Source organism: Trichechus manatus, unplaced genomic scaffold (assembly GCF_000243295.1).
Source record: "Trichechus manatus latirostris isolate Lorelei unplaced genomic scaffold, TriManLat1.0 scaffold00030, whole genome shotgun sequence".
Lineage (NCBI taxonomy): Eukaryota > Metazoa > Chordata > Mammalia > Sirenia > Trichechidae > Trichechus > Trichechus manatus.
This window is the reverse complement of record NW_004443966.1, coordinates 12981615-13009293: the sequence shown is the minus strand read 5'-3', so window position 1 is coordinate 13009293 and position 27679 is coordinate 12981615. Positions and strand designations below refer to the sequence as shown.

General features: G+C 40.8%; 1 protein-coding gene across 2 annotated transcripts in view; it reads right to left on the bottom strand.

Moving 5' to 3' along the window:
• The window catches only part of IQCH (IQ motif containing H), a 240915-nt gene that overhangs the window by 2100 nt on the left and 211136 nt on the right, over positions 1 to 27679 (bottom strand). Inside the window, exons 20-22 of one of the 2 annotated variants that reach the window (XM_023729750.1) lie at positions 16909 to 17031; positions 6629 to 6690; positions 2887 to 2995 (exon numbers count right to left, since the gene is read on the bottom strand). In XM_023729750.1, coding sequence (XP_023585518.1) covers positions 2887 to 2995; positions 6629 to 6690; positions 16909 to 17031 — 294 coding nt within the window. Of the gene's footprint in view, positions 1 to 2886; positions 2996 to 6628; positions 6691 to 16908; positions 17032 to 27679 lie in introns of those variants that run through there. The other variant, XM_023729751.1, reaches the window with a different exon arrangement.

Genomic DNA, 27679 nt, shown 5'->3' with positions numbered 1-27679 from the left:
ATGATATCCAAGTTTTCTACATATTTTTTGGTTGCTTGTGTTTTAGGTATTTTATCTAAGAAACCATTGCCTAATCCAAGATCATGAAGATTTATACCTATGGTTTCTTTTAAGAGGTTTATAATTTTAGTTTTTACATTTAGGTCTTTGATCCATTTTGAGTTAATTTGTGTGTGTGTGTGAGGTAGGGCTCCAACTTCATTCTTTTGCAAGTGGATATCCAGTTGTCCTAGCATCATTTGTTAAAAAGTCTGTTATTTCCTCATTGAATTGTCACACTTCAGAAAAATCAATTGACTATCAATATATGGGCTTATTTCTAGACTTTGAATTCTATTTCATTGATCTGTATGTCTATTCTTATGCCAGTATCATACAGACTTGATTACTATAGCTTTGTAGTAAGTTTTGAAATCAAGATGTGTGAGTCTTCCAACTTTGTTCTTCCTTTTCAAAATTATTTTGGCCATTTTGGACTCCTTGCAATTCCACATGAATTTGGGGATTGGCTTTTTAATTTCTGCAAATGAGGCCTTTGGGATTTTGATAGGGATTGCAGTGAATGTATAGATCACTTTGGGTATTATTGCCATCTTAATGATATTAAGTCTTCCAATCCATGAACACGGGGTATTTTCCACTTATTTAGGTCTTTTTAAATTTCTTTTAACAATGTTCTGTAGTTTTTAGTGTACAAGCTTTGTGCTTTTGTTAAATTCATTCCTAAGTATTTTAATCTTTTGGATGCTATTGTAAATGGAATTGTTTTCTTAATTTCATTTTTGGTTTGTTCATTGTTAGTGTACAAAAATACAATTATTTTTTGTATATTGATCTTGTGACCTGCAACCTTGCTGAACTTGTTTATTAGCTTGAATATATTTTTCATGGATTCTTTAGAATGTTCTATATACAAGATCATATCATCTACTAATAGAGATAGTTATACTTCCTTTCTAATCTAAATGCCTTTTATTTCCTTATCTTGCTTAATTGCCCCGGCTAGACCCCCAGTATAATGTTGAATAGAAGTGGCTAGAAGAGATATCCTTGTCTTGTTCCTGATCTTAGGCGGAAAGCTTTCAGTTGTGTACCATTAAGTATGATGTTAGCTGTGGGGTTTTTGTAGATGTCTTTATCAGGTGGTCTAAGTTCCCTTCTATTCCCAGTTTATTAGTGTTTTTATCATGAAAGGATGTTGGATTTTGTCAAATGTCTTTTCTATATCTCCTTTCCATTTTAAGTTCAGGCTTTACTTTGCTGGTAAGTTCTTGTTTACAAAATGAAGATATCTATTAGGATGCCCTTATGCAGTAGGCAGAAAATACTACCAAAGATAAAACTATTACACTTCTCAAGTTATTGTTATTATTCCTATATTACTGAGATTTACATTTTTAGATTTTATATACCTTCTAACAAGAATAAAAGCCAAAATAACAGTGATTCATCTAAGAAGGTTAGAAACTATGAGTTATTTAAAAACTACCTGAGGACATCTGGATTTTGATGATTTTGAAATCCAGAGAAAGGGCAGAGAAACAGTCTTTATTTTGTCAAGGGTTGCTGGTTTGGCCAACCTCAAGTCCTAGCTCAGAGTCTACTTAGTCTTCACGAATATTGGGATAAACCATCTGATCCTGACTATTAACTGTATTTGGACAGGCTGAACTGATCAATGTAGAGAGGCTCACAATCTCGCACATGGCAGTAAAAGATTAAATGATGCTAGCTGGCAGGGACTTAGAATACAAATGATGAACACAGGTCTGTCAGGATCAGTGGAAGTTGATGCTACACTAGGTCCTTTTTTTTTTTTTTTTTTTTTTAAATTTCTCAATCATGTTGTGGGAAAAGCAATGGTCATTCTACCAGGTCATAAAATCACTTTAAAGAGTAAAGTATTGTTATTGTTATTATTGTTACTAAAGGGATCGGGCCCCGATTCAAGATAAAAATTCAAAAATTATATTTTAATCCAGTTTTTGTTAGGCTTTTTCATTTAAGAGAAAAATCACACGTGGTTTCAGGTTGAGTGCTCTGAGTTACTTGACCCATTCAAATGTGATGAAGGTCTAGGCTGGGAATCCGATGCAGACCTTGGTGATCAATAACAAGTGTTCATCTCTGTTCAGTTGCTGTTTCAAAAACTCTGGAATAGATCTTGCTTCTGTTCTATAGAGATCAGAGACTTCTAGTATCTAACTAGGAAACATACAACTGGATTTCACTGGCCAGCATCAATAAAGGCCATCTGGAAGCTTCAAAAAACCAAAAAATCCATTGCCGACGAGTCGATTCTGACTCATAGTGACCCTACAGGACAGAGTAGAAATGCCTCAGGGTTTCCAAGGAGTGGCTGGTGGATTCGAACTGCTGACCTTTTGGTTAGTAGCCGTAGCTCTTAACCACTGTACCACCAGGGCTCCAAAAGGTTAGCAATAAAACATCTGCTCTGGGGTTTTCTCCTACTTCTTTCTTGGGTCTCAGAAACTGGGACTCCCTAGGAATCCCAAGGCAAACATTGTATATCTGAAATATAGGTAGGTTACATTGATAATTTCTGGTTGTGACAGTCTCTATTTTGGTTCCATTGTGGTGTTTCTGCTTCCTGCAACATCAGAAACCTCTGTTGTCTTGTGAGCTTGGGTTTGGAAATGGCAGCAAGTTAAAGCAAGTCTACTTTATTTCAAAGAAAAAGTTTCAAACTATTAAATTTAACTAACGGGTTCAGTGGGAACCTTACAATATTGACCCTGCACATTGTAAAATATGTACTGCTTACAATAAAAAAAGATGGTTTAGTACTTGTTTACAATACAGCATGAGGTATTTTCAGCTCTTGTATAGAAATTAACCAGGATCGTTAGTTAATTAACACCTCACCTTAAAATTGGTCTCGCCTTGCATATTAGGTGATGATATTTCTTGATGGATGATGAAGAGATTGCGAGCAAAGGTCACGAGGACCCCCTGGAGATCCTCGCCGATTGTTCTGTTAATGATATCCAAACAAATGAGTTTACCAACGATTCCCCTCACATGTTTAAAAACAATCACCCTCTCATTTGTGCCTGTCTGGTGATGGAATTTAATGAGTATTTTCAATCTCACAAGGTGGCAATCTTCAGGGAGATATGAAAGATGAGGCTCCATTTTAACTTGTCAACAAAAAGGATTTGCGTAATAAATATTTTTTATTAATCAACTTAGCAGAATAATAGGTTCAGTCATGCCTAGCAAAAGACAACCACCGAGCTAGGACAGTAGTGTTAGCTCATTTTAAAAATCGTTTAAATTAGTTTAAGAGAATTGTTGCTAAATTTAATTCATGCCTAACAATTTCCTTGTCTACAGAGACATTTGTACCTCTGTATTCTGGAGAGTTCTGCCTGTGGGTTATTTTGTATTTCATGTATACAAGTGACTCCTGATGTTTGTACAAGTGACTTCTGCTCCCACTTGTGTTCAGAGGAGAATGTACCCCATTTATGAACAGCGCTTTATAAACCCAAACACTCCTTCAAGAAGATTTCAGAGATGACTTCCAAACCATTCTGTAGAATTATACTGTGGTCGGTGAACAATCCCCAACAACGAGACTGTTGTACATTTTAACTTCGTAATAAGACTCCAGGGTATTTTTTCTAGCTATTTTTTGAACTTTGTCTAGCAGAGAAAAAAAAAAAGATTAAATGACTGACCTTGAGGCAACTGATTAAACTTTGACATGATTTCTTTCCCATTGTTACCTGTGAAAAAGTCAGGTTAACTGCTAAGGCTTTGACCCTTTTGGAATGGCTGCCTTTCAGTTTGATGGGGCTTTCCCTTGGATCGGGGCAGGGAGAGGAAAGCTTCCCAGATTCTGACACAGGAGACCAGGGCTCTTTGCCTTGACACTGACTGTGTGACTTTGGGGAAGTTACTTAAGTACTCTGAATCTTCATTTCTGAAATGAAGAAATTCAACTAGATCAGGGTGTCCAAACCTTTTGAGTTGCATCCCCAAAATTCAAGGACTGCTCACTTTTACCCCTCAGAGCTGCTGAACATTAGTATCTCCTCTTTTACAAAAATAAGTAATGGCCAAGCGCAATTTCAGAGTCAGTAATCCTTTTAAGTGATTTGTATTTTATTGCCATAGGGTCAGTATGTATTAGACCCTGAGTGCTTTTTAAAACAGCTAATTCCTGGGTTCCTTCTCAAGATCAACAAAATCAGAATCTTTGGGTTAGGGGTCCAGGAATGTGTAGTTTCACCAAGCTCCCCAGGTGATTCTTAGATATACTAAGGATTGAGACTCATTTTTACAAGATACTATATTTTAAGTGTATACATATATATACAAACTCCTTTACATATATATACATAATATATACATATATATACATACATATATATATATACATATATATACATACATATATATATAATGCTAGGTACACACACGGATTCCTGCCCCTCTTGCCATCCCTTCCTCTGCCTCCCGGGGTCCATTGTCCTCAGGTTGGGAACCAAAAGGCTGGATGAACTCTAAGTCCCCTTCCCTGTTAATTAACTCATTTCTAGAATTTCCTTCATTTTCCCTTCCTTGAACTTTCTCCTCAAATTCCACTATGCCAAGAAATAGCCCTGAATAAGTGGAGTCAGTATGAAGTTATCCTTGCAAAGCCAAACCACAAAGCTCTCTTGAAGCCCTAAAGAAATGATCCACATCGATTGTTCTTCAGCCGACCTGACCCCAATGCAATAAAGCCAAACAAAGTCAGTGTGGGTACTACACCCTCAGAAGACTGCGTCAGAGTCAAAACGGGGCCTGAGGAGGGGGCTACAGACCCTGCCTCTTGGGAGGACGCGTTGCCAAATCTCCAGAGCACTTTTCTGAGCATGTCAAATGGCAACCTGTTCCTTCTGGTAGAGATTTCATCTCATGAAAAACCTCCCATTAAAACTCCAGACAAAATTAAGCAACACAAAGAATGAAAGTTTGTATTTGCTCAGCTTTTCTTTTTCAGCATGAGCTTTAGAGAACAGAGGCTGTCTCCTGGCCATTGCCTATTAAATCTCTTGCCAACCTCCCAGGTTCATGCCTCTGTGTAATTCTGATACACTAGCTATAATTCCACCTTTTTATCTCACACTTAAGAAGGCACAGCCAGATGCAAGTAAGAATTACAGGGATAATCTTGAGTCTAATCTAATATTCAGAAAAAGTAATTAGCAATGACACAGCTCACAATAGCCTGAGAATCTCTGTTTTACATAATAGAGTTCCCTACACAAGATGGCCACTCAGTATAGACTTTGTAGTGTAGTGAAAAGAGCACTGGATTCAGGATCAGGAGAGAGATAACCCACTGCTTGACCCAGGCAAATCACATCCACTCTCTCAGCTTCAGTTTCCTAATCTATGATATGAGATAGATTCATCTCCTAGGTCCGTCCCTTCTCTAACGTTCTCTGGATTTACGACTGCAGTAAGGGGTGAGAATAAGATGTGACGTAAACCAGTAGACAAGGCTTTAGAGTCTTTCAGGAGGCCCATGTCAACCTTGCCCTCTCTGTAGCTGTGTGAGTAGCAATAACCATGTAGAGACTGCACCAATAGGACTGTTTCTACCACGGACCCTAGCATGCAGGTCAAGGGACCCTTGTTGGAAACCTCGGGTGCACGTGTAGGAATAGCAGGGGGAGTTGCTCTTGGTCACCATTCTAATTGTTCATTCTGTAGGCTTTAGCATCAAATCAACCTCGCTGTTAGGTAGGTTTGATGAAATGTTCATGAAACAGTCTCTTCTATCCCCTCTTGTGACAGTTTTCCTCTTGCCCAGTTGCTCTATGCCTGAGAAACCACTCTCCCATGCCTCAGAACTCTGCCTCTGCCCAGTTAGCGTTCCCTCTGTTTCATTCTCTCAATTCTGCTGTGGATGTTGTACAGAAGAGAAATATAGGGCAAGAATGGTTTCCCACTAAGTTAGGATGACTTAAAGGTACCAAATAACCATCTTCCAAGATATCAAATAAAGAGATAATTCAAGGTTGTGGCTCTGAAGTTCTGAGGCCTAGATAAGGAAACAACTGTGCTAGCTCTCCAAAATACCCTGGAGAGAAACTTGCAGGAAACGGGGCGCGTAAAGAAGCCCCTGAGTGTTGCCTACAGGACGCGGCTCAGCATACACGTGTCGTCAGAAGACTGTGTCAGAGCTGAAACCGGACCTGAGGAGGGGGCTACAGACGCTGCCATTTGGGAGGACAGCTTGCCAAGTCACACGAGCACTTCTGAGCATGTCAGAATGCCAACTGTCCCTCCACAACCAGGACATCTGGGCGGTGCCCTATCAGTCAGATGTGTTGTCATGGCTTATGTAAATGCATTTGAGTGTAATCTGTTGCTAAAACAACATATCACATCTTACCCGTTAATTTTGGATAATTAATCAATTATATTCATGGACCCCCATCTACAGATCTAAAATAATTTTTTGAAATACTTATAGATCTGAATAAAACAAAATAGACTTCCAATAAATCAGCACGCTGACTGAAATGCATGAGAAGCAGTGTTCTTGTTGGTTGTTATAGTCTATTCAATTAGCTTATTACATCTCATAGAAACACTTCATACTCACAACATTCCCAGCTTGTCTCTCTTTAGGTGTTCAAATAATATAAAAACTGTTCCTTGTCTGTCCTGTAAAATTGAGTAGGGAGAAAAGAAATAGCATTTTATCCTGGAAATAATAAAGAAAATGGACTATATTAAGACCATCAGAATTCTGATTTGGATTAAAATCTACACTACCTTCAAATATTGTGAGGAGCACAATTGGAAAGGCTGTCTACAGAATATGGAATAGATATGTTCTAGGACAGTGTTTTTCAAAGTATGATCCTCAGAACACCTGCATCAGAATCATCTAGAGTGCTTGTTAAAAAGGCATTTTCATGGGCATGATCCAAGCTCAAAATCTTTGGAAAAGAATCTGCCTTTTAGCTCACTTCACAGATGATTCTCATGCACATCAAATTTGAAAACCACTGCTTTCAAAGCAATGGGTAAAAAAAAACCTGGAAGCAATTTATTGCGTGGAAAAAACATTTGTACTTCAATGTAAAACTATGTGTTGTCTCTAGCACACCCTACTGCCTCATCAGATTCTGATTCTATGGGAGCTATTTTGCAACTCTGTAAGTTGTAAGAAGCTGATAACCAGTAACTAGTTGCTGTCAAGTTAATTCCAACTCATGGCGACCCCATGTGTGTCAGAGTAGAACCGTGCTCTACAAGGTTTTCATTGGCTGATTTTTCAGAAGTAGATCTCCAGGCCTTTCTTCTGAGCTGCTTCTGGGTCAACTTGAACTTGCAACCTTTTGGTTAGCAGCCAAGTGAATTAACCATTTGCATCACCCAGGGACTCCAGGTAACTGTAAAAAAAAAGGAAAAAACCTGTTGCCATCAAGTCAATCCTGACTCATAGCGACCCCATAGGACAGAGTAGAACTGCCCCCATAGGGTTTCCAAAGAGAGGCTGGTGGGAGTTGAAATGTTGACTTTTTTGGTTAGCAGCTGCGCTCTTAACCATGGCACTACCAGGTAACTGTCGACAAGCAAATTCTGTCAAGTCTTGCAGAGGTTCTGTTGATTTTCCTCCTCTCCATCCCTTCTGGGAAAACCAGTTTTGCCTCCATTTGCATGTTCATTTCAATATTCTTGATCTATCAAGATGTCTGGTTTTGGGATTCTCTTTTGAATTGGTTATAAACAGGACTGGTTCCTTCTATCAAATAAAATCTTTATTATGCATTTTTTTCTTTATATCTGTAGGAGAGGCATGACTTTTTTGAAAATTATCTTTTACTAGCTTTCTCAAAATAAATGCGTTAACACTGGAGTTGTCCATCAGTGGGAATGGCTGCCCTGTGAAGTTGGGAACTCCCCAACACTGGACGTCTACAAAGAAGACTATGTTCTGGGGATCTGGTACGAGATTACATGTCAGAATGATGACCGCCCATCAACTCCCCACTTTATCAGGAACTGTGAGCATTAGGAGAGACATGGGACTAGAAGAGTGGTTCTCAAAGCTGGCTGCACATTAGAATCATCTGGGAGCTTTAAAAAATGTAATGTCTGGGCTCTACCTCCAGGAATACCAATTAGTCTGGAGTTGGCCCTGGGCACAGTGCCATATAAAGCTATATTGGAGCCTGAGGCAAAGGGGAAAAAATCAGTAATACTGGTTCTGTTTTTATTTAAAATTTTGATATTTTGTTTATTATGAATTCTTTGCATTAATTTTGATTTTTAAAAATATTGCATTAAAATATTATTTATCTTTACTACTGAGTTTTTTGGCACCCCCTTAAGTTTTGTGCCTGAGGGGAGTAACTCTCTTGCCTCACCCTAATTCCAGCCCTGCCTGGTCACTTGTATTTTTTAAAGTGTCTCGGTCAGGTCATTCTAATGGGGAGCTGGGGTTGAGAACCACTAATTAGTTGATCTGTAAGGTCTTGTGTATCCCTTGCTGTGCTGTCCAATATGGTAGCCACTAACTGCATGGGTCTATTAAGCATTTGAAATATAAGCAGTCCAAACTGAGATGTGCTGTAGATTTTAAAGACATAGTACAAAAATTGTAAAATTCTCATTAACAATTTTTATATTGGTTACATGTTGAAATGATAATATTTTGGGTATATTGGGTTAAATAAAAATATATCACTAAAATTAATTTATTTCTTTTACTTTTAAAAAATGTAGCTCTCAGAAAATTTTAAATTATATACATGGCTCACATTTGTGTCTTGCATTGCATTTCTATTGGACAGTGTTATTCTAAGACTGTTAATTGTTGACATAAATATAACAAATCACTTCCAGTAAGTGGTTCCTAGTTCAGAATTTCATATCTCCCTTTGGTTAAAATAGCTTTATATTGAGGGAGAGCATTAGCAATCATCTGGTATCTAATCCCCATATACAGAGACCAAGTTCATACATATTTACTTCCCAGGGAGCTGTAGGATATGTATTGGATTTCCCATCCCCGCTCTGGGAATAGAATTCTTGTTTGACATAATCTTCTTCCTTCAGTACTTTAAAGTGTTGGTCTATTGTCTTCTGGCTTTCATACATTCCGTTAAAAAGTCAGTTGTTAGTCTAATTGTTGTGCCTTCATAAGTAATGTCTTTTTTCTTTTAGCTACTTTAAAGTTTTCTCTTTGTCTTTAATTTTCAGCAGTTTAACTACGATGTAAGGAGCCCTGGTGGCACAATGGTTAAGTGCTCGGCTGCTACCTGAAAGGTTGGTGGTTCAAACCCACCAGTGACTCTGTAGGAGAAAAGACCTGGTGATCTACTCTCATAAAGATTACAGCCTAGGAAACCCTATAAGGCAGTTCTACTCTGTCTTATGGGGCTGCTATGAATCGGAATTGACTCGACAGCACACAGCTACAACAACTATCGTGTGGCCAGAAGTGATCTTCTTTCTGTTTATCTCGCCTGGAGTTGGTATGAGCTGGAACTAACTAGATGGCAATGGGTTTGGTTTTTGGTTTGGAGTTTGTAGTGCTTCCTGAATACGTGGTTTGATGTCTTTCATCAGTCTTGAAAAATTCTCAGCCAGTGTTTTTTTTCTTTAAATATTTTATTGTTTTTGGTGAAAGTTTACACAGGAAATTAGGTTCTCATTTAACAACTTCTATACATATTATTAGGAAACCCTGGTGGTGTAGTGGTTAAGAAGCTACAGCTGCTAATCAAACGGGTGGCAGTTCAAATCCACCAGGCGCTCCTTGGAAACCCTATGGGGCAGTTCTGCTCTGTCCAATAGGGTTACTAGGAGTTGAAATCGACTCGACAGCAATGATTTTGGGTTTTTTTCTTTTTTAAATATATATACGTATTGTTCAGTGACACTGGTTAGTTACATTCTACACAATACATCAACATTCTTGTTATTTCCATCTTGGTTGTTCTTTTTCCATTAATTTAACTTCTCTGTCCCCCCAGCCTTCTCGTCTTTGGTCTAGGGTAAATGTTAACAATTTGGTTTCATCTAGATGATTATTTTGAGGAGCACAGTACTCACGGGTGATATTATTTATTTTATGGGCCAATCTGTTATTTGTCAGCCAGTACTTTTAAAAAACTCCTGTCTCTTCTCCTTCTGGTACACAAGCTGCAAGAATGCTAGACTTTTTTCTCAATGTCCAATATATTCTTAAGCCCTTTTCTATAGGTCCATCATTTTCTCCCTCTGTGTGTAAGTCTGAATATTTTCTACTGGTCTTTCTTTCAGTTCACTAATTGTTCTGCTTATCTTCTATTAAATTAATATATTGAATTTTTAATTTTGTTCACAATCTTAGTTCTAAAATCTCCATTTGATTCTTTTTGCAAAATAAATTCTAAGTCTCCAGTAAAATTATCCATCTTTTCTTCTATTTTCTTGAACATATTAAACATAATTATTTTACAGTCCCTGTCTGATAACTCCAATATTTGAATTTCCTGTGGGTATTTTTCAAGTTTTTCCTTTGTTTTTGATTATATGACTCTGTCTTTTGGAATGTCTTGTAATTTTGATTGGATGCTGGTTATTGAAAATGAAAATATTATAGAGGCTCTATATGCTGTTATCTTCCTTCAAAGAGGGTTAAGTTTTTTTTTGGCAGGCAGCTAGAGTACTGGCAGCTGCTCTTTATCCATCAAATGTTAATTTTAGATGTTGGAACTGGTCTACTTGAGTTTTATTTTACGCCTTTGGTTTGGTCATTTCTCCTAGGGAAGGGTACTTACTCCTAGAGCTTGGTCCTTTTGAAACCTCCACTGTAAATCTGAGGTTTTTATCAGGGCCTAACATTTGCCTGTTTTAAGTATTTTATATAAGTAGGGTCATACAATATTTATTCTTTTGTATTTATTTCACTCAGCATAATGTTTTCAAGGTTCATTCATGTTGTAGCATGTACCAGAATTTCATTTCATTTTATGGCTGAATAATAGTCCATTGTATGTATCACATTTTATTTATCCATTCATCTATTGATGGAAACATGGGTTATCTCCACCTTTTGGCTATTGCGAATAATGCTGCAATAAACATTGGTGAACAGGTATCTGTTTGACTCCCTGCTTTCAAGGATCTTGGGCATACACCCAGAAGTGGGATTGTTGAGCCATATGGTAATTCTAATGGGGCACATTAATGGCTCAGTGGTAAAAGTCTCACCTTCCATGAGGGAGCCCAGGTTCAATTCACAGCCAATGCACCTCATTCGCAACGACAACCTGTCTGTCAGTGGAGGCTTGCACGTTGCTGTGATGTTGAACAGGCTTCAGCAGGGCTTGCAGACTAAGACTAGGAAAGAAAGCGATCTACTTCCAAAAATCAGCCAATCACAAAGGTCCAATCCCCGACCAGTCATGGAGATGGTGCAGGACTGGGCATTTTTTCATTCTGTTGTGCATGAGGTCGCCCTGAGTTGGGGTGACTTGATGGCATGTAACAAGAACATGATAATTCTAGGTTTAACTTTTTTGGGAACTGCCAAACTGTTGTCCGTAGTGGCTGCACCATTTTACATTTCCACCAGAAATGTATGGGGGTTCCAATTTTTCCATATCCTTGCCAATACTTGTTAATTTCTGTTTTTCTAATACTAACAGTCTCTTTTCATTCAGACTGATACTTCTCTTGCGAGTTAACTCTCTCAAAATTTTAGTTTACTTCTAATCTATTTGATTTAAATCAGTTACAAATTCTAATAGTTATGTCCACAGTTCTTTTCTAGGTATACTTCTTAGATTTTCTATATTTCTTTGTTACTTTGCTTCTATGCCTCTCTCTCACTTTTTTTATTTTTTAATTTAATTTCAGGCATTTTGAGCCTCTCGGGCTTCAGTAGGATGGCTATAATATTTGTCTGCATTCCCTGAGCTATTCTTTCCAAATGAAAAGGTTACTGATGCTGAAATCTTTGTTGGATCTTTACTCTGAGATACTTTAATCCATTCAAAGGTTTTAAAGGTATGTTATAGCCATACTTTTATATTTGACCCTGACTACAAGGTTGAGGGAGCCCTGGTGGCACAGCGGTTAAGAATTTGGCTGCTAACCAAAAGGTTGGCAGTTCAAATCCACCAGCTGCTCCTTAGAAACCCTATGGGGCAGTTCTACTCCATCCTATAGAGTGGTTATGAGTCGGAATTGACTCGACGGCACTGATCTGGTTTTGGGTTTGCAAGGCTGAGTTTTAATTGGCTTTTGCTGTGCAAATCTTTTCTAATTTAAAAAAATTTTGAAGTTTCAAACTTTTTGAGGTTTAAAATCAGTTCACCATTTCCAACTCTGCGAAGTCCTAAACTTCTGGAATCACTCTATTCCCTTTCATTTCTGTTTGCAAACTGGCTAAATAATTTAGAAGCTGATAGTTTTCTTCTAAGATCTTGCCAAATGCAGCTAACAATGACCAATATGCATATTAACATTATATTCTCCAATTATTTATTTTAGAGCCATAGGTACATTAGGATATTATTTGCCTTCCAAGCTATCACAGGTGGCATTTTTACAAAACATTTCATTACTGCATAAAATGGATTGTCAGCCCTCTAATCTCCGTTAACTGTTTCCTTGCCACCCATTGCCTGAACACTAAGCCAATACCAAAATGTTAGGCTTCTGTTTTGGCAACACCCTTCTCCTGATGCTAATTTCTGAATCAAGTAGGTGGGCTAGGTTATGCTGCATTAATTTAAAAACATTCCTAGTTACTTATAACAACAAAAGCGTAGTTCCCCATCATGCTCCATTTCCAACATAATTTGGCGCGGGCCTCAGTTCGCTGCTGGTATATTCAAGGACCCAGGCTGAAGGAGGTTCCACCTCAGTGTGCTTCCATGATTGCCAAGGCAGGAAAGGAAAAGGGATATGGCAACTCATGCAGTGGCTCTTGAACGTTTCTGCGTAGAAAGGACATACATTACTTCTGTTCATATTTCACTGACCCGAACAAGGTACATGGCATGCCCAACTTCAGGGGGAAGGTGGAGGAAATGTAATTCTTTTATGTGCACAGAAGGAGGAGAATCAGAATGTCTGTGAGCAGCTCTAATGACTGCCGCCATGGCCATACCCGGACTGGAGGAAATGAGTGTTGGCAGTCGTGGAGACATTTAGGACTATGGCGTACTGACTGTGTATGTGCGAGACCAGCCCTGCTCCACACCGTTGCAGGCGGTAAACACGCCGCCTTTCTCCATGTGGCTTTCATTACAACTTCATTTCATTAGGAAATCAGTGGGGGTATCTGTCGCATTACAGAAACACCAGCAATCAGACCCACCAAGTTGCTTACGAACTCAGCAATGCTTCCTTCAAATATTCAGCAAGGAAAAATAAACTCATAGGGGGATCTCATTTCCCTTTCTTTCCTAAGACTACAGACATGAAACGTCATTTGAAATTCTGTGGTAATAATGGGAAGAAAAACACAATGTCGAGAATAAGGACTCCAAGGACTCTTCTTTTGGTAGCTTTGACGCTGATATATTGTTAATGCTACTTTCTTTTTCTGGAAAGAGTGCTCACGTTACATTCAACCAAGACTGGGAGCAGGTAGCAGCGGTTCTACTGGAATTACGGTAGGTGATCTCCTTGTTAGGCTCAGCATGACCCAAAAGGGCAGTAAAACTTTCGGAAAGTTAATTGTTTAACATGCCATTTTTTTTTTCTTTTGTAAGGTGGAAATATTCATTGGGACTATGAAAAGAAGTTTGAGCTTCCCCAGCTCAAGTATATGTAAGAAGTACCTAGAAGGAATATTTCGTTTCAAAAGGATCCCAGAATTCTTGATTTGGTTGGTAATAATAGTTTAGAAATATATACAGTTAGCGGAAAATAGTCTTTAATGGGAGAAAAATACATACAGACGACTTTGGTGTAAGAGGAAGAATCTTGCTTGTCTTAATGGACAATTCTGGGTCAAATCTCAAGTTCTACAAAATATGTGGCTGTGTGGCCTTGAGAAAGTGCTTAAACTCTTTAAACCTAAAATCCTCACCTGTGATATGGTAGAAATAATACCTTCTCATAGACATTCATGAAGATTAAATGAGATGATGAAGTAAATGTGCTTAGCTCAGTGGTTGGCCCATAGACAGTGCTCTGTAAACATTGGTTCATCACCTGCCTCCCCATAGAAGGCAATTAAGAAAGCAGTGGAGAATCCTGTCCAGGATGGACTCCAGGCTCTGGAAAGATGAGAACCCACTGTGGGAAAAATACCAAAACCCAAACCCATTGCTGCTGAGTTGATTCCGACTCAGAGTGGCCCTGTAGGACAGAGTCGAACTGCCCCATAGGGTTTCCAAGGCTGTAAATCTTTATGGAAGCAGACTGCCACATCTTTCTTCTGCAGACCTTTTGGTTAGCAGTCAAGGGCTTAACCACTGCACCACCAGGGCTCCTCAGGAAAAATAGAGCAAGGATGTGGCTAGAGAATTTCCAAATTTTCTGAGTAGTCACATGACCTCTTCTCCCTACTCCAGCTTTTAATGATGCTGTTGTTTCTCTCTTCCTCTCTTCTTACACTTCTGCTTATTACTTGCTCTTTTTCTGCTTATCCTCTCCTTTTTAAAAAATGAATTCTTGTAGCCTCCAGATTTTATCCTCTCTTTCCTTGTTATCTTTTTCTTCTTCATATTGTTCCATCACTCCATTAACCCCAATCTGTATTTCTCCTTCTCTCCCATTTTGTCTTTCATCGTTTATAACTTGTTTAGCATAGGCACCCTGGAAGCAGAGTCTATGAAACTATGCTGGTTATGACTTTGGTGCCCGTCCACCTGCCCCTTTCTGCAGCTCTCCACAGTGAGCCCCCTGGCCCCAGTGGAACCCCTTCCTCTGCACCATCCAACTGGTTAAGATCCCTGGGCCTTAACAGTCTGTTTCCTTTATGAAAATCTATTCTTAGAAATGGACCTGATCAACTCAGACCCACAAAAGTATAAAGAACTTACGAAGTTCAGTACTTTACTTTTCCCAAAGGTACTAGAACTTCAATCAAGTACCAAGCCTTCAGCCAAAGAAATAAATCTCAAATGATAATTTCTGGCAATAGAAAGGGATACACATTTTCTCTGGGGCAGGAGACCTTCCCTGCCAAATATGCCTAGTCACAGGGCTTGTTCTGCTTTGATATTTTAGAAAAAATGGAAGAAATAGATTTGGATAAAGCTAGAGTTAAATTTAGCCATTTTCTGGTATATGGAAGCATCAGTTTGGGGCTAAAAACTATTTAATTCCAAAGGGATTATGTGCAGCAGATGAACAATTAATTCCAGGTAAATTGGTTCAATCTGGATTTTTCATTCTTTCTGTAGTTTATCAATTTTAATGTAATTTGCAAGGGAATATAAGCTCCATTGTACATGTTTGCAAACAGCATGAATCAATGTAACCATAGGACCTTAGGCACCTGTGTCCAGGCAGCTCAGTGGGGATTGCCAAATGCCAGCCAAGCCATTCAAGGCACTCTTGGCCCTGTGCCTAAGGTCTGTATGCTTTCTAAGGGCCGATAAAAAATTTGACCCCTGGAAAATTGTATTGGTTCTCAAATATGAAAAATATAAAATAATAAATGTACATTTGAATATCTATAAATCTAAACATCCAATCTAGTTACCCCACTGCCGTCAAGTCAATTATGACTCATAGAGACTCTACTGGACTGGGTAGAATTGCCCCATAGGGTTTCCAAGGCCGTAATCTTTATAGGAGCAGGCTGCCACATCTTTCTCCCGCAGAGCTGCTGGTGGATTTGAACCGTCAACCTTTTAGTTAACAGCCAAGAGCTTAACCACTGTGCCACCAGGGTTCCTCTCAATCTAGTTACTGCTCAGTAATTATGTCATTATATATAAATTGGAGCCCTGGTGGCGCAGTGGCTAAGAGCTCGGCTGCTAACCAAAAGGCTGGCAGTTGGAATCACCAGCCGCTCCTTGGAAACCCGATGGTGCAGTTCTACTCTGTCCTACAGGGTCACTGTGAGTCAGAATCGACTCAACGGCAACGGGTTTAGTTTAGGTTTTTTTTTATATATAAATTATATCTAATGTGAGAGATGAACATATTTTAATATAGTTGATGTGAAATGGATGAAACTTCCACATGTAAGAGAACACAGGGTCACTCAAGGTCTTAGAACAGCCCTGAGTGTCAGAGATTTGAAAATCTGAACCAATGTGAGAAAACTTGATACTATTTCTCCAGAGTAAGTCTTCAGGCACAAAGTGGAGTCATTGAAAACCCCGTGGAGCACAGTTCCACTCTGATACACACGTGGTCGACATGAGTTGGAGTCGACTCGATGGCAACAGTTTCTTTTCTGTAGTTTAGGTAGGAGACATTATAGTCCACGTGCTCCCATCCAGTTAGAAAGCTGGATTAAGAGATGAGGCAGCTGGGCAGGAGCCACCAATATCATTGGAAATAGACCAAAATTGAGGAAAATGGTTTTCACCAGAACTCCTCTTGGAAAGAAACTAATCTATATAGTTAGGAAGATATTCCTTGATAAGCAGCTTTGGGAAGGATCGGGAAGCTCAGGGCATGCTTCAGATTCAAGAGGTGGTCCCCAAAAGGCCTTCTAGGTCTGTTGAGCTGCAGGTCTTTTGTCTTACCAAGGGTGGCAGGTTGTGCAAGTTCAGGGACAGAGCTGAACGTCTCAGGGTTGAGTGCCCCACCAGTGACCTTCCCCAAGCAGCATCCAGCCTCCCTCTAAATACATGCTGAACTAATACTTAAAGAATATCTTTTTGAAGAGGCACCGACTTACTAGCTGCCCAGGTTGCCCACAGCCCTGTACTTGGTCCAGCCCTGGCCAACTGTAACCCGTCATACCTCGATGTCATAGCCGATGCCATGGGCCTTACACATCTGGAGAAAAACATAGTGGAAAACCAGGGAAAGATTGTTGTGCTTCAGCTGGGTGGTCATTACTGCATAGCGACTGGTGGCCGACGACTGGAAAAGACCATGCTGAATGTTAGAATAAAAAAATATATGTATTTAAATACACTTTTCATTTTAGAATATTTGTAGATTTACAGAAAAGTTGCAAAGATACTACTGCGCCTTCCCGTACACCGCACACCCAGTTTCCCCTATGGTTAAGGTCTTGCATTGCCAGGGTACGTCTGTCACAACTAAGGAACAAACTGGTACACTGCTATGAACTAAAGTCCATACTTTACTCCGATTTCATTCGTTTTCCCTTAATGTCCTTTTTCTGTTCCACGATCCCATCTAGGATACCAGATCTTATTTGGTCACCATGCCTCTTCAGGTTCCTCTTGGCTGTGACACTTTCTCAGGAGTTCCTTGTTTTTGGTGACCTTGACTGTTTTGAGGGATACTGGTCACGTATTCTGTAGAATGCCCCTAAATTTGGGTTTGTCTGATGTTTTTCCCATGGTGAAACAGGGATTATGGGTTTGGGGAAGTAAGACCAGAGAAGCGAAGTGCTATTCTCAGCCCCTAAGAACAAGGATACGTGCTATCGACATGACTTATCACTGATGATGTCAACCTTGATCACCTGACTAAGGCAGTGTTTGCCAGGGTTCTCCACTAAAGGTACTTATTTTCCCTATCACTTAAGGGATGAGGAGTTATGCTCCAACTCCTTGAGAGAGCAAATGTTAGAATTTTATTCTAACTGCTTTCTTTGTTTGAAAAGCTGCCATTCTTTGTCTATAATGAGTTGCTTCTGTCACATGACCGGGAGTTCTCTGAGGGCAGGGCCTGGAGTGATTGCTCTGTGCTGTCATTCTCTAAGGATGGTTGTGACTGTCCTCTGTGCTTGTAAGTCACTTGCTTCCATCCAGAGGACTCACTGACCAAAAGTCCCTTGATTTATAGCTTTTCAAGTATCTCTTGGTTCCGAGGGAAGTGCTGTCTAATTTTTATTTTATTCATTCATTCTTTCACTCTCAGGAGTTATACTCCAACTTCCGGAGAGGACAAATGTTAGAATTTTGATTCTAACTGCTTTCTTTGTTTGAAAAGCTGCCATTCTTGGTCTGGGTTGTGCGTCTATCAGTGGGAGCTCTCCCAAGGACATCAGTTACAGTATTGTGATTATCTATTTCCTCAAAACATTTAACATAAACACAGTATGCACAAAATCAAGTATTGGATCCTGGCAGTAGAGGAAAGGTATTTATAATAGTGTGTCCTTTGTGAGATATGATATTTGTTTTTGACAATCAACTGTGTTTGTCCTTGGATAACCCGAAATTTGTAGAACTGCACATAGGGCCATGGGTAACCTTAGGGCAGAGAAAATGAAGGTGATTGGACCAGGTTATGAACTTTGGAGACCCTCAGGTGCTGGATAGCCAAGTGCCTGCTACAGTGACTTGGAATAGAAGGAAAAGGAGGTCCACAGCTGGCTGCAAGGGGTCAGAACGACCTGATGCTCATCTACAGTCAGACCTTGAGTTCTATCTGTGTCTCTGAGATAACAAGGGGGAACTGGGACTGACTGAGTGCCCAGCAAAGAATGAACACCCATCCCCTGCTGCATCTGTCTCTCTGTCTCATGCATACACACACTTGCACACATTTGCACACTCAGATTTCATGTTTACCTCTTGTCACACATGGTGTGCCTTCTTTCAGCTTATATCCAGTGCTGTATCTATGGGTCACATCAACAGCATCATTGATTAAGGCTGCTGCATTTACCAGAGTCCAAATCTATAAAAATGTTAAGCCTCACAGGCTAATTCATCTCGTGTTGTGCACCTCCGTTAAAACTTTCCCATTTGTAGCCATTGGGATTTTTTTTTTTTTCACAAAAGAAAATTGATTTGACCATCATACACCTCACAAGTGTACTTGTTACCCTAGTGACCGATGAGGAGTTGTCCCTGGCTGTCTCCCTTACATGCCTGGGAGCTCTCTGAGGGCAGGCACTGTTTGGTGTTTGAATCCCCAGGTTGTACACTATGCTAGCACACAACGGCACTTGTTGTGTTTTGAATGAAAGAAGGAATGAATAAATAATAGAAAAGTAGATAGCACTTCCCTCTGAACTAAGAGATACTTGAAAGGCTATAAATCAAGGGACTTCCAGTCAGTGAGTCCTTTGGGTAGAAGTAAGTGATTTACAAGCACAGAGGACAGTCACGACCATCTTTAGAGAATAACAACTCAGAGCAATCACTCCAGGCCTTGCCCTCTGGAGGACATCTTTTGGAAGGCATGGTTGTTCTGGCAGACCTAGGAATTACTGGTGGGGTATATTATTGTTGTGTGCCGTCGAGTCAATTCTGACTCATAGCAACTCTATAGGACAGGGAAGAACTGTCCCACAGGGTGTCTAAGGCTGTGATGTTTATGGAAGCAGACTGCCACATCTTTCTCCCGTGGAGTGGCTGGTGGATTTAAACCACCGATGTTTCGGTTAGCGGTTGAGCACTTACCACTGCACCACTAGGGCTCCTATGGGTGGGGTAACAAGAGAAGTTCTGGCTCGGCTGTTTAGTCATCCTGGAGGGGTGGCCACCAGGCCTGCCTGCCCTGCCATGCCAGGCCTCGCCATGCTCCCACCTTCACAAAGAAAGCCCAGAAGCCTGAGCTTTTGTATATGCAAGTAAACTGTAAATACTCTGGAATTCCATTGTGGTTACTGAGCATGTAATTGCGTGGTAATTACCATGAATTCACAAGATAATTCCAAGGTTATTTTTGTCTGCTAAACTTGTCTTATGCTGCCATAGCATATAAACTAGCAAAACCAAGATCAAGCGCAAGTCAGTGAAGGAGGTAGACAGCCATCTGGTAGCAGGATCCAGCTCAATACAACCTTCCTTGACTCCAAGGCAAGCCAAAGGGCTCGCTGTCCAGGAGGGCATGATTCCTGGGCAGCAAATAAAGACAAGCTGTCCTGAGATTTCTTCCTCTCTATGGAGGCAGACTGTAATTCTCCCTTCTCGTAGACCCAGGGGTTGAGATTCATAATGAATGAGCAAGAAGAGCCAGGGTATTTGGTATATGTTTCCCAGCTGCCTCTTCTTTTCCATTCCCATCACCATCCTAGTCCAGACCTCCATTGCCTGGAGAGCTGCTCCTCCTTCTGACTTGGGGAGGCTGGGGACATGAGCAGAATTTGGTAGCAGAAAGATCAGATGTGACTTTGGAGTCAGAAAGAACTGAGGTTCAAAACCTGACTAGGCCACTTATTGTTTGTGTAATCTTGAATACGTCATTTAAATTCTCTGACTTCTGATGATTAAATACGTTCTTAGCAGCACAGTGGCTGGCACTTGATAAATGCAGCTACTGTTTTTGTCACCGCTCCTTTGAAAGCATCTACCGGGCCTGGAACATTCTAGACCTAAGATAAACGTAATTTCCTGGGCCTTTCCCTCCCCACTGGTACGCTAATCTCCTTCAATTCTGTGCAGCACCATCAGATTATGCATCTTCCCAAACTCAGGCTGGTCAACGTCATTCCCTCGCCCTCAGTGTCTCTTTCTTGCCTACAAGATGAAATCCAGCCACCTTGCTTGGCAGGCAGACACTTTCAGACTTGTTCAGTGGCCTCCCCCCACCACTTCTCTCTCTCCTTCTATTCCCTGATTCTCTGATCCAGCGTAATTGGTCACCTGTCATCTCCTAACATCACAGGCTGTCTTCAACCTCTGTCCCTTCTGCCGGGGGAGGTCTCCACCTCCTCACCTTAGTGACTGCCCTAGCCTCGAAGGCCGGACCAAGTTCCGGGTTCTTAGTAAAGCGTCCCCAGTCCCTGCCAGTACACATTTCTCCTTAGGACTCATGCAGCAGGTTGAGGGGCTGGCACTCAACTGGCACTTGAATGATGCCTTGTGGTTTTTTCTTGTATATAGGATATCCATTTTTATATCAACATCTGTCTCTCTATCTGCTTTCTTTTCAGCTCCTCCAGGACAGGGATTTTGTCAAATGTCTTTGTATCCCTGATGCTTGGTGAACTTCCTGGCATGTATTAAGTGTTTAACACATGTGTTATAATAGTGCAAATAAAGATGAACATACAAGATACACTTACTTTTCTAAGATTCTGCAATTTCTACAGGAAAAAACTGTCAGTAATCTAGGGCAAAGGTTGTATGTTTCATATATATATCCGACCCAATTACACAGGTGACAGAGTACTGTTGTGAGGATTAGATGAGTACATAAAGACCTTGGAATGGTGTCTGGGACACAGCAACACTCAATAAATATTAGCTATTGTTATCATATTAAACCAAATAATTTCACAAATAAGGTCAACCATTTAAAATAAAAACCACCCAGCCACCCAATAAATCTTTTTGCCAGAAAGGAAATTAAATCAGAAAATTTGGGCTTTCCTACTTATTTACTTTATGATCTTGGACAGCTCACTTAACTTTGCTTAGCCTCACTTTCCTAATCTTTAAAGTGGGTATAATAATTCCTGTCCTATTATTTGGGGTTACTGTGGGGAATCAAATACACTCATTTATGTTTAAACTATAAAGCATTATACAAATAGAAAAGCATTATTAAAAGGTTGGTTTGTATAATCTACTCTCCTTTGAGGCTGTAAAATCTGTTTCAGCTTGCCAAGGAACAAAAAGGAAATTACAGTTTGGAAATATCTATCAAATGCACGTGTCCTTTGATCTAGTGATTCCACTTTGGGGATGTACTCTAAGATACACCTGAAACGTGCAAAATGATGTATTTAAAAAGTTACTCACTGCAACACAGTTTGTGATCTCAAAAAACTGGAAACAACCCAAAAATCCACTAATAGAGGAAAAGGCAAATACACTATGGCACATCCATGCAATGGAATATTATACAGCTTTGAAAAAGAAAGGAGAATGTTCTTAATGAACTGGTACGGAAGCTCTCCAAGGAAAAAGTAAGATTCAGAACAGTATTACTATAGGCTACATTTTGGATATAAATAAGGGAAAGGAATAATCTGTGTGTGTATTTATTTGTAAATGCAAAAAGTCACTCTGGAAGGATACTGAGAACAGTGGTTATCTTTTGTGGGGTGGGGTGGAAGCTAGGCAATGGGAAGGAGCATTATCAGTGTATAACCATTTATACTTTTTTGCCTTTGAACCATGTGACTGCATTATATACTGCAAAAAAATAAGAACTTCATTAAACCTGATTTTGAAGACAAGTTGAAAGTGTACATTGCACACATATTAATATGTAAAGTGTTTCTTTTTAGAAAGACACAGTAAAGCTTTTCTGTGTGGTTCATGGCATAAGTGAGACGATCTTTTCCATACTCTTTGTTATTCACTTGGAAATCTATGCTATCTAGGGAGCCCGTGCCATGTCCGTTCATATTTCCTTTTTAAAATCGTAGACTCCTCCATGACCACCCGGCCCACTCGGTGCTCACTGAGTCTTGGCCTAGCCCAGAGCAGGTTGGACGTTAATGGATAATGACAGGGTGCCAGGAAAAAATTTCATCACACAGGGATGAATCGTCTTTAGGAATGAGCTCAAGCTCCACCAGGGCAGAATCACTGGCTTGCAGCCAGTGTAAATGCATGTTGGATGTACGATGGTTAGACACACAGGGTAGAGAGTCTGACAGGTCTGGGGGTTTACACTGGCTTGCTGAGTGAACTTCAGTAAGCTGCTTAACATCTGTTAACCTCAGCACCACCTGCCTAGTATATTGGGTTATCATAAAGATTCGTCATGTAAAGCACTTAGCCAAGTCCCTGGCTTTGTAGAGTAAAGGCTTGATACATTTTAGATGCTATTATTATGTTACTAAGCCCTGGTGGTGCAGTGGTTAACTACTTGGCTGCTAACCGAAAGGTCAGCTGTTCCAATCCACCAGTTGCTCCAAGGGAAAAAGATGTGGCAGTCTGCTTCTGTAAAGATTTACAGCCTTGGAAACTCTATAGGGCAGTTCTATTCTGTCCTATAGGGTCACTATGAGTCGCTATAACCCATTATTTTTCACTATCAGGAAAAAAAAATATTTGCAAAGCTTCCTCGGCAGAACCTCAATAGCATCACTTAAATGGCAATAAAACAGAATCTACTCTGTTCTATAGGGGTCACTATGGATTGGAATCGATCCAGTGGCAATGGGTAGTAGTATTATATTATGACCTGTATTTTGGTTTTCTGCTAATCTGTCTGTGTCCTGTCATAAACTTGGAGCTCTTTGAGGGCAAGGACTTTGCTACTGAGCCTTATAACCTCTGTGCCTAGTCTAGTGCCTGACACAAAGGACATGCTCTGTAAACACCTGCTGAATTCACTGCTAGTTGCTTCTTGCTGAAAGTATAACTAGATAGATATTAACTAAGGTGATGGCTGATGAGGACTTAGGATGCGGCCTGTCACAACAGCACACACTGTTCGGAATCTTACCTTTTCCTTGGAGAGCTTCCATACCAGTTCATTAAGAACATTCTCCTTTCTTTTTCAAAGCTGCATTATATTCCATTGCATGGATGTGCCATAGTTTACTTGCCTTTTCCTCTAAGAGTGGATTTTTGGGTTGTTTCTAGTTTTTGAGATCACAAACTGTGCTTCAGTGAATAATTTTTTATATACATCATTTTGCACATTTCAGGTATATTTTAGAATACATCCCCAAAAGTGGAATCACTGGATCAAAGGACATGTGCATTTGATAGATATTTCCAAATTGTAATTTCTTTTTTGTTCCTCTTTCTAACAGATTCTGGAAGGATGTGGTAAGGAGGGTTAAGCCCTTTCTGTGTCCCCTCTGCGCTTCAGCACTTCACCACACGTGGGGCTGCCTGGGCCAGGTTTAGCACAGAGCCCCATCCTACAGGCCCCATAAAATCAAATCCCGCAAGAGGCCTTGGGCATCATCCCTGGTTTACAGATGAGGAAACTGGGGCCAGAGAGAGATCAGAATTCACAATTTCTGACTCCCAGGCCAGTGCTCTTCACCATATAGCTACTGGCCACATTTGGAAGGTGCGGGAATTTCAGAGGTTAGCCATCACCCTTTTCTAGTAAACTCATTACCCGTTGCCATCGAGTCGATTCTGACTCATAGCAACCCTATAGGACAGAGTAGGACTGCCCCATAGGGTTTCCAAGATTGTCAATCTTTAAGGAAGCAGATTGCCACATCTTTCTTCCATGGAGCGGCTGGCAGGTTTGAACTGACCTTTCGGTTAGCAGCTGAGCACTTAACCAGTGCACCACCAGGGCTCCCTTTTCTAGTAAAATGGGCGAAAAATAGAAGATATTATTGGTAGAAGTCTAGTTTTATTAAACTACCTTTCTAAATCACAGTCTAACAAGAATGCTTGAAGCCAAATAAAGGAAGCTCCAAACACTCCTTTTCACTGGAGAATATAATTTTGCTTCAGCCACAATTTAAATTGATTTAGTTCTGAGCACCAGCTCTTGAAGTGTGGAGCGTATTCAATTTTCACCATGATACTTGTTTTGACAGTGATGCATTTTAGTTGACATAGCTGAAATCCTTATGTAATAAATCTCTGCCTGAAAATTAATCATGTTTATAATATTCTGAGAATTAATAACACCCATTGCTCAAATCATTAACTTAAAAAAGGAGCTTCCAAAATCTGTTCTTGGCAGTAAGGGACCACAAATAAATGAATGTTTGATAAAATAATCCAAGCAGCAGTTTAACAAGCGTAAACTTGAACGTGGCTGCAATAACACAGAACTATTGTTTAAGGGTTGGCAGAGGCTGATGAAGTTCCTATTTCAGTTACCAAGCAGGCATCCACACGCATAATGAACTGCTCTCTGAATTATTAATGTGCTGCTTATTTAGCCTCATCTGTCTAGAAGATAATGTATCCTAACTCTAATGAGTGATTGGTTTTGTACATAATTACAGCAGCAGCGGTCGCAAGGAAATGTGTGCCTTCAAAGAAGGAGTTCTAAAAATAAAGTCATCACATAAACTCTGTTGCTGCATTCTATCAAAATCAAACCCGAAGCATTTGAGAATTCGTAATAAATGATGGGAGACAGAAGCATTATTAACATCATAATTTAACACAAAAGGTTTTACTTAATCATTCATTACAGATCATGTGCTGTTAAAATGCTTATAAATAACTGGGGTTGTTTTAAGATAGCCGCATAGATAGTCCCTTTTGGCCGCTCACCAACCTTAGGGTGGAGGGTCAGAAAGAGAAAGGAGGCGTGAAAACTGATAGATTTATGCCAATCCGGACAGAATGTTAATTAAAAGTGAAGAAGTTGGTAGGTGATTCCTTTTCAGCTCTCAAACGCGCGCACCTTCGGCTGATCAGAGCTTGTGTGCACCTTCGAGTGGTTATTTGTGGAGGACACGAACGGAGTCAGAAGCCCCTTCGTCTGGTCTAACCGGGTCTAAATGACAGTTTTTTGCCACCTGTTTCTGATGGGGACAATAGCTCTTCTGAGAGGCCAGGAAAGTTTTGCCCTTCTGCATAGCACGTTACTAGAGGAACACGCCCAAACCGGAAGCCTTTTCCAGGCATTTGTTTGGAATGTGCTCTCATCACTGTGGTTTCATCTTTGCATTTCCTTTTCCTTCTGTCTTCCAAGGGGGCTGTCAATGGGCTGATGGTAAACCTGACAGCATCACAGTCTGTTCACACTTGGCCACGATGCTTCAATTTGGTTGCAAATATTAGTATGTGTGCATGTGTACATGCTTCTTTTAAAAAATTGCCCTATCTCATGTACACACACACACACACACACACACACACACACACACACACACACACACGGGCACCAGGCTGAGAATATCCATTCATCTTTCTGAAACCAAAAGCACTTTCAATTTATCCCTACATCACAAAATCTGCATAGCTTTTCTTCAGTGTTTGTAGAGACATTTAAATTACTGAAGATCATAATGTTTCCCTCTTGAGTACAGGCAGTTCCTAAACATGTTTAAGACTCTTGATCACAGGAGAATTCCCACATGTTGCCTGTAGCTAGGAATGAAACCTACAGACAAGACTGGGAAAATGGGAGAGTGCTTCTAATTCAAAGTACAACATCTGCTTACAGCCTTCTGAAGCAACATACTTAAATACAGCAAATTATCTTTGGAAGTCTCATACTGAATACTAACTCAGCTTCCAGCTTCTTTTTGGAAATGGCAGGGAGTTACGTTCACCAAGTCAGGGTTTCCAAAGAGCGGCTGGTAGATTCGAACTACTGACCTTTTGGTTAGCAGCTGAGCTCTTAACCACTGAGCCATCAGGGCTCCTCTGCCAAGTCAGAAGGGCTCAAGTTTTAAAGCTGTCCCCCGCTCTGGCATTGAATTAGAGTCTTATAGGTCCCTAAAGAGAAGACAGAGGCCACAGATGGGGTTGGACCTGAGATATTCTCAGCAAGGTCCTGGGACCTAATTAACAGAGGTCTAGTTCTCCTCCAAACAGCCCTAGCGGCACAGTGGTTAAGTGCTTGGCTAACCGTTTGGTTAGCAGCTCGAACCAACCCAGTGGCTCCACGGCAGAAAGATCTGGTGATCTGTTTCCAAGAAAGCCCTGTGAGGCAGTTCTACTCTGTCACATGGGGTCGCTATGAGCTGGAATCGACTGGACAGCACACAACAACAACAGCTCTTCTCTCCAGTCCAACTCTGCTTATTTTCTTAAAAAGCAAAGAGATTAAGGGCATTCCTTGAGCAAGGCCCTCGCTGGTATCTCACAGGACAACTGGATTGAGGAGGAGAAGGAGGTGGAGGTCCAAGCCCCCTAACACATTTGGCACTCTCTCCAGGCTACCCTTCTGACTGTACACCGAGTTCCTGCCAAGGATAGTGACTGTGAGAACTTGGGGAGAGTCAAACAAGGGTTCTTTAAATCGAGAGGTGTCTCCTGGGCCCAAAGAGGCTCAGCAGAGAGGCAGGAGTTACTTTTCTGAAAAGGTATCCCTGGGGCACCAGTGTGGAGGACCTATTAATCACCAGAGCTTTGCTTTTATCTGTTTGGATTTCAAGTAGAGTTTCATGTGCCAGAAGGGTATAAAACTCACTGTTGTAGGAGAAGGTAGCAAAAATTGCCTGGAAATTGTGGTCCCGATACTCTGCTATATCTCACTTAAATGAAGAAGCACTATATCTCCTTAATCTTTATTCTCCTTCCCCATGACCAACTGAGCCCGCTGGACCACCCACCCATGTCTTCATGGAGAGTCACCCGTTGCTACCCAGACCAGGGATACTGAGGCTGGTAAATCTCAGCCAGCCTCAGGACTGCTGGCCCTGATGCTGCAGCCACTCCAGCCAGGGGACTGGCGGAGAGATGGAGACTGGGGTGGTGAGATGGAGACTGGTCATGAGATGGAGACTATGGGGGTGAGATGGAGACTGTGGGGGTGAGATGGAGACTGGTCGTGAGACGGAGACTAAGGTGGTGAGACGGAGACTGGGGTGGTGAGACGGAGACTAAGGTGGTGAGACGGAGACTGGGGTGGTGAGACGGAGACTGGGTGGTGAGACGGAGACTGAGGTGGTGAGACGGAGACTGAGGTGGTGAGACGGAGACTGAGGTGGTGAGACGGAGACTCGGGTGGTGAGACGGAGACTGGGGTGGTGAGACGGAGACTCGGGTGGTGAGACGGAGACTGGGGTGGTGAGACGGAG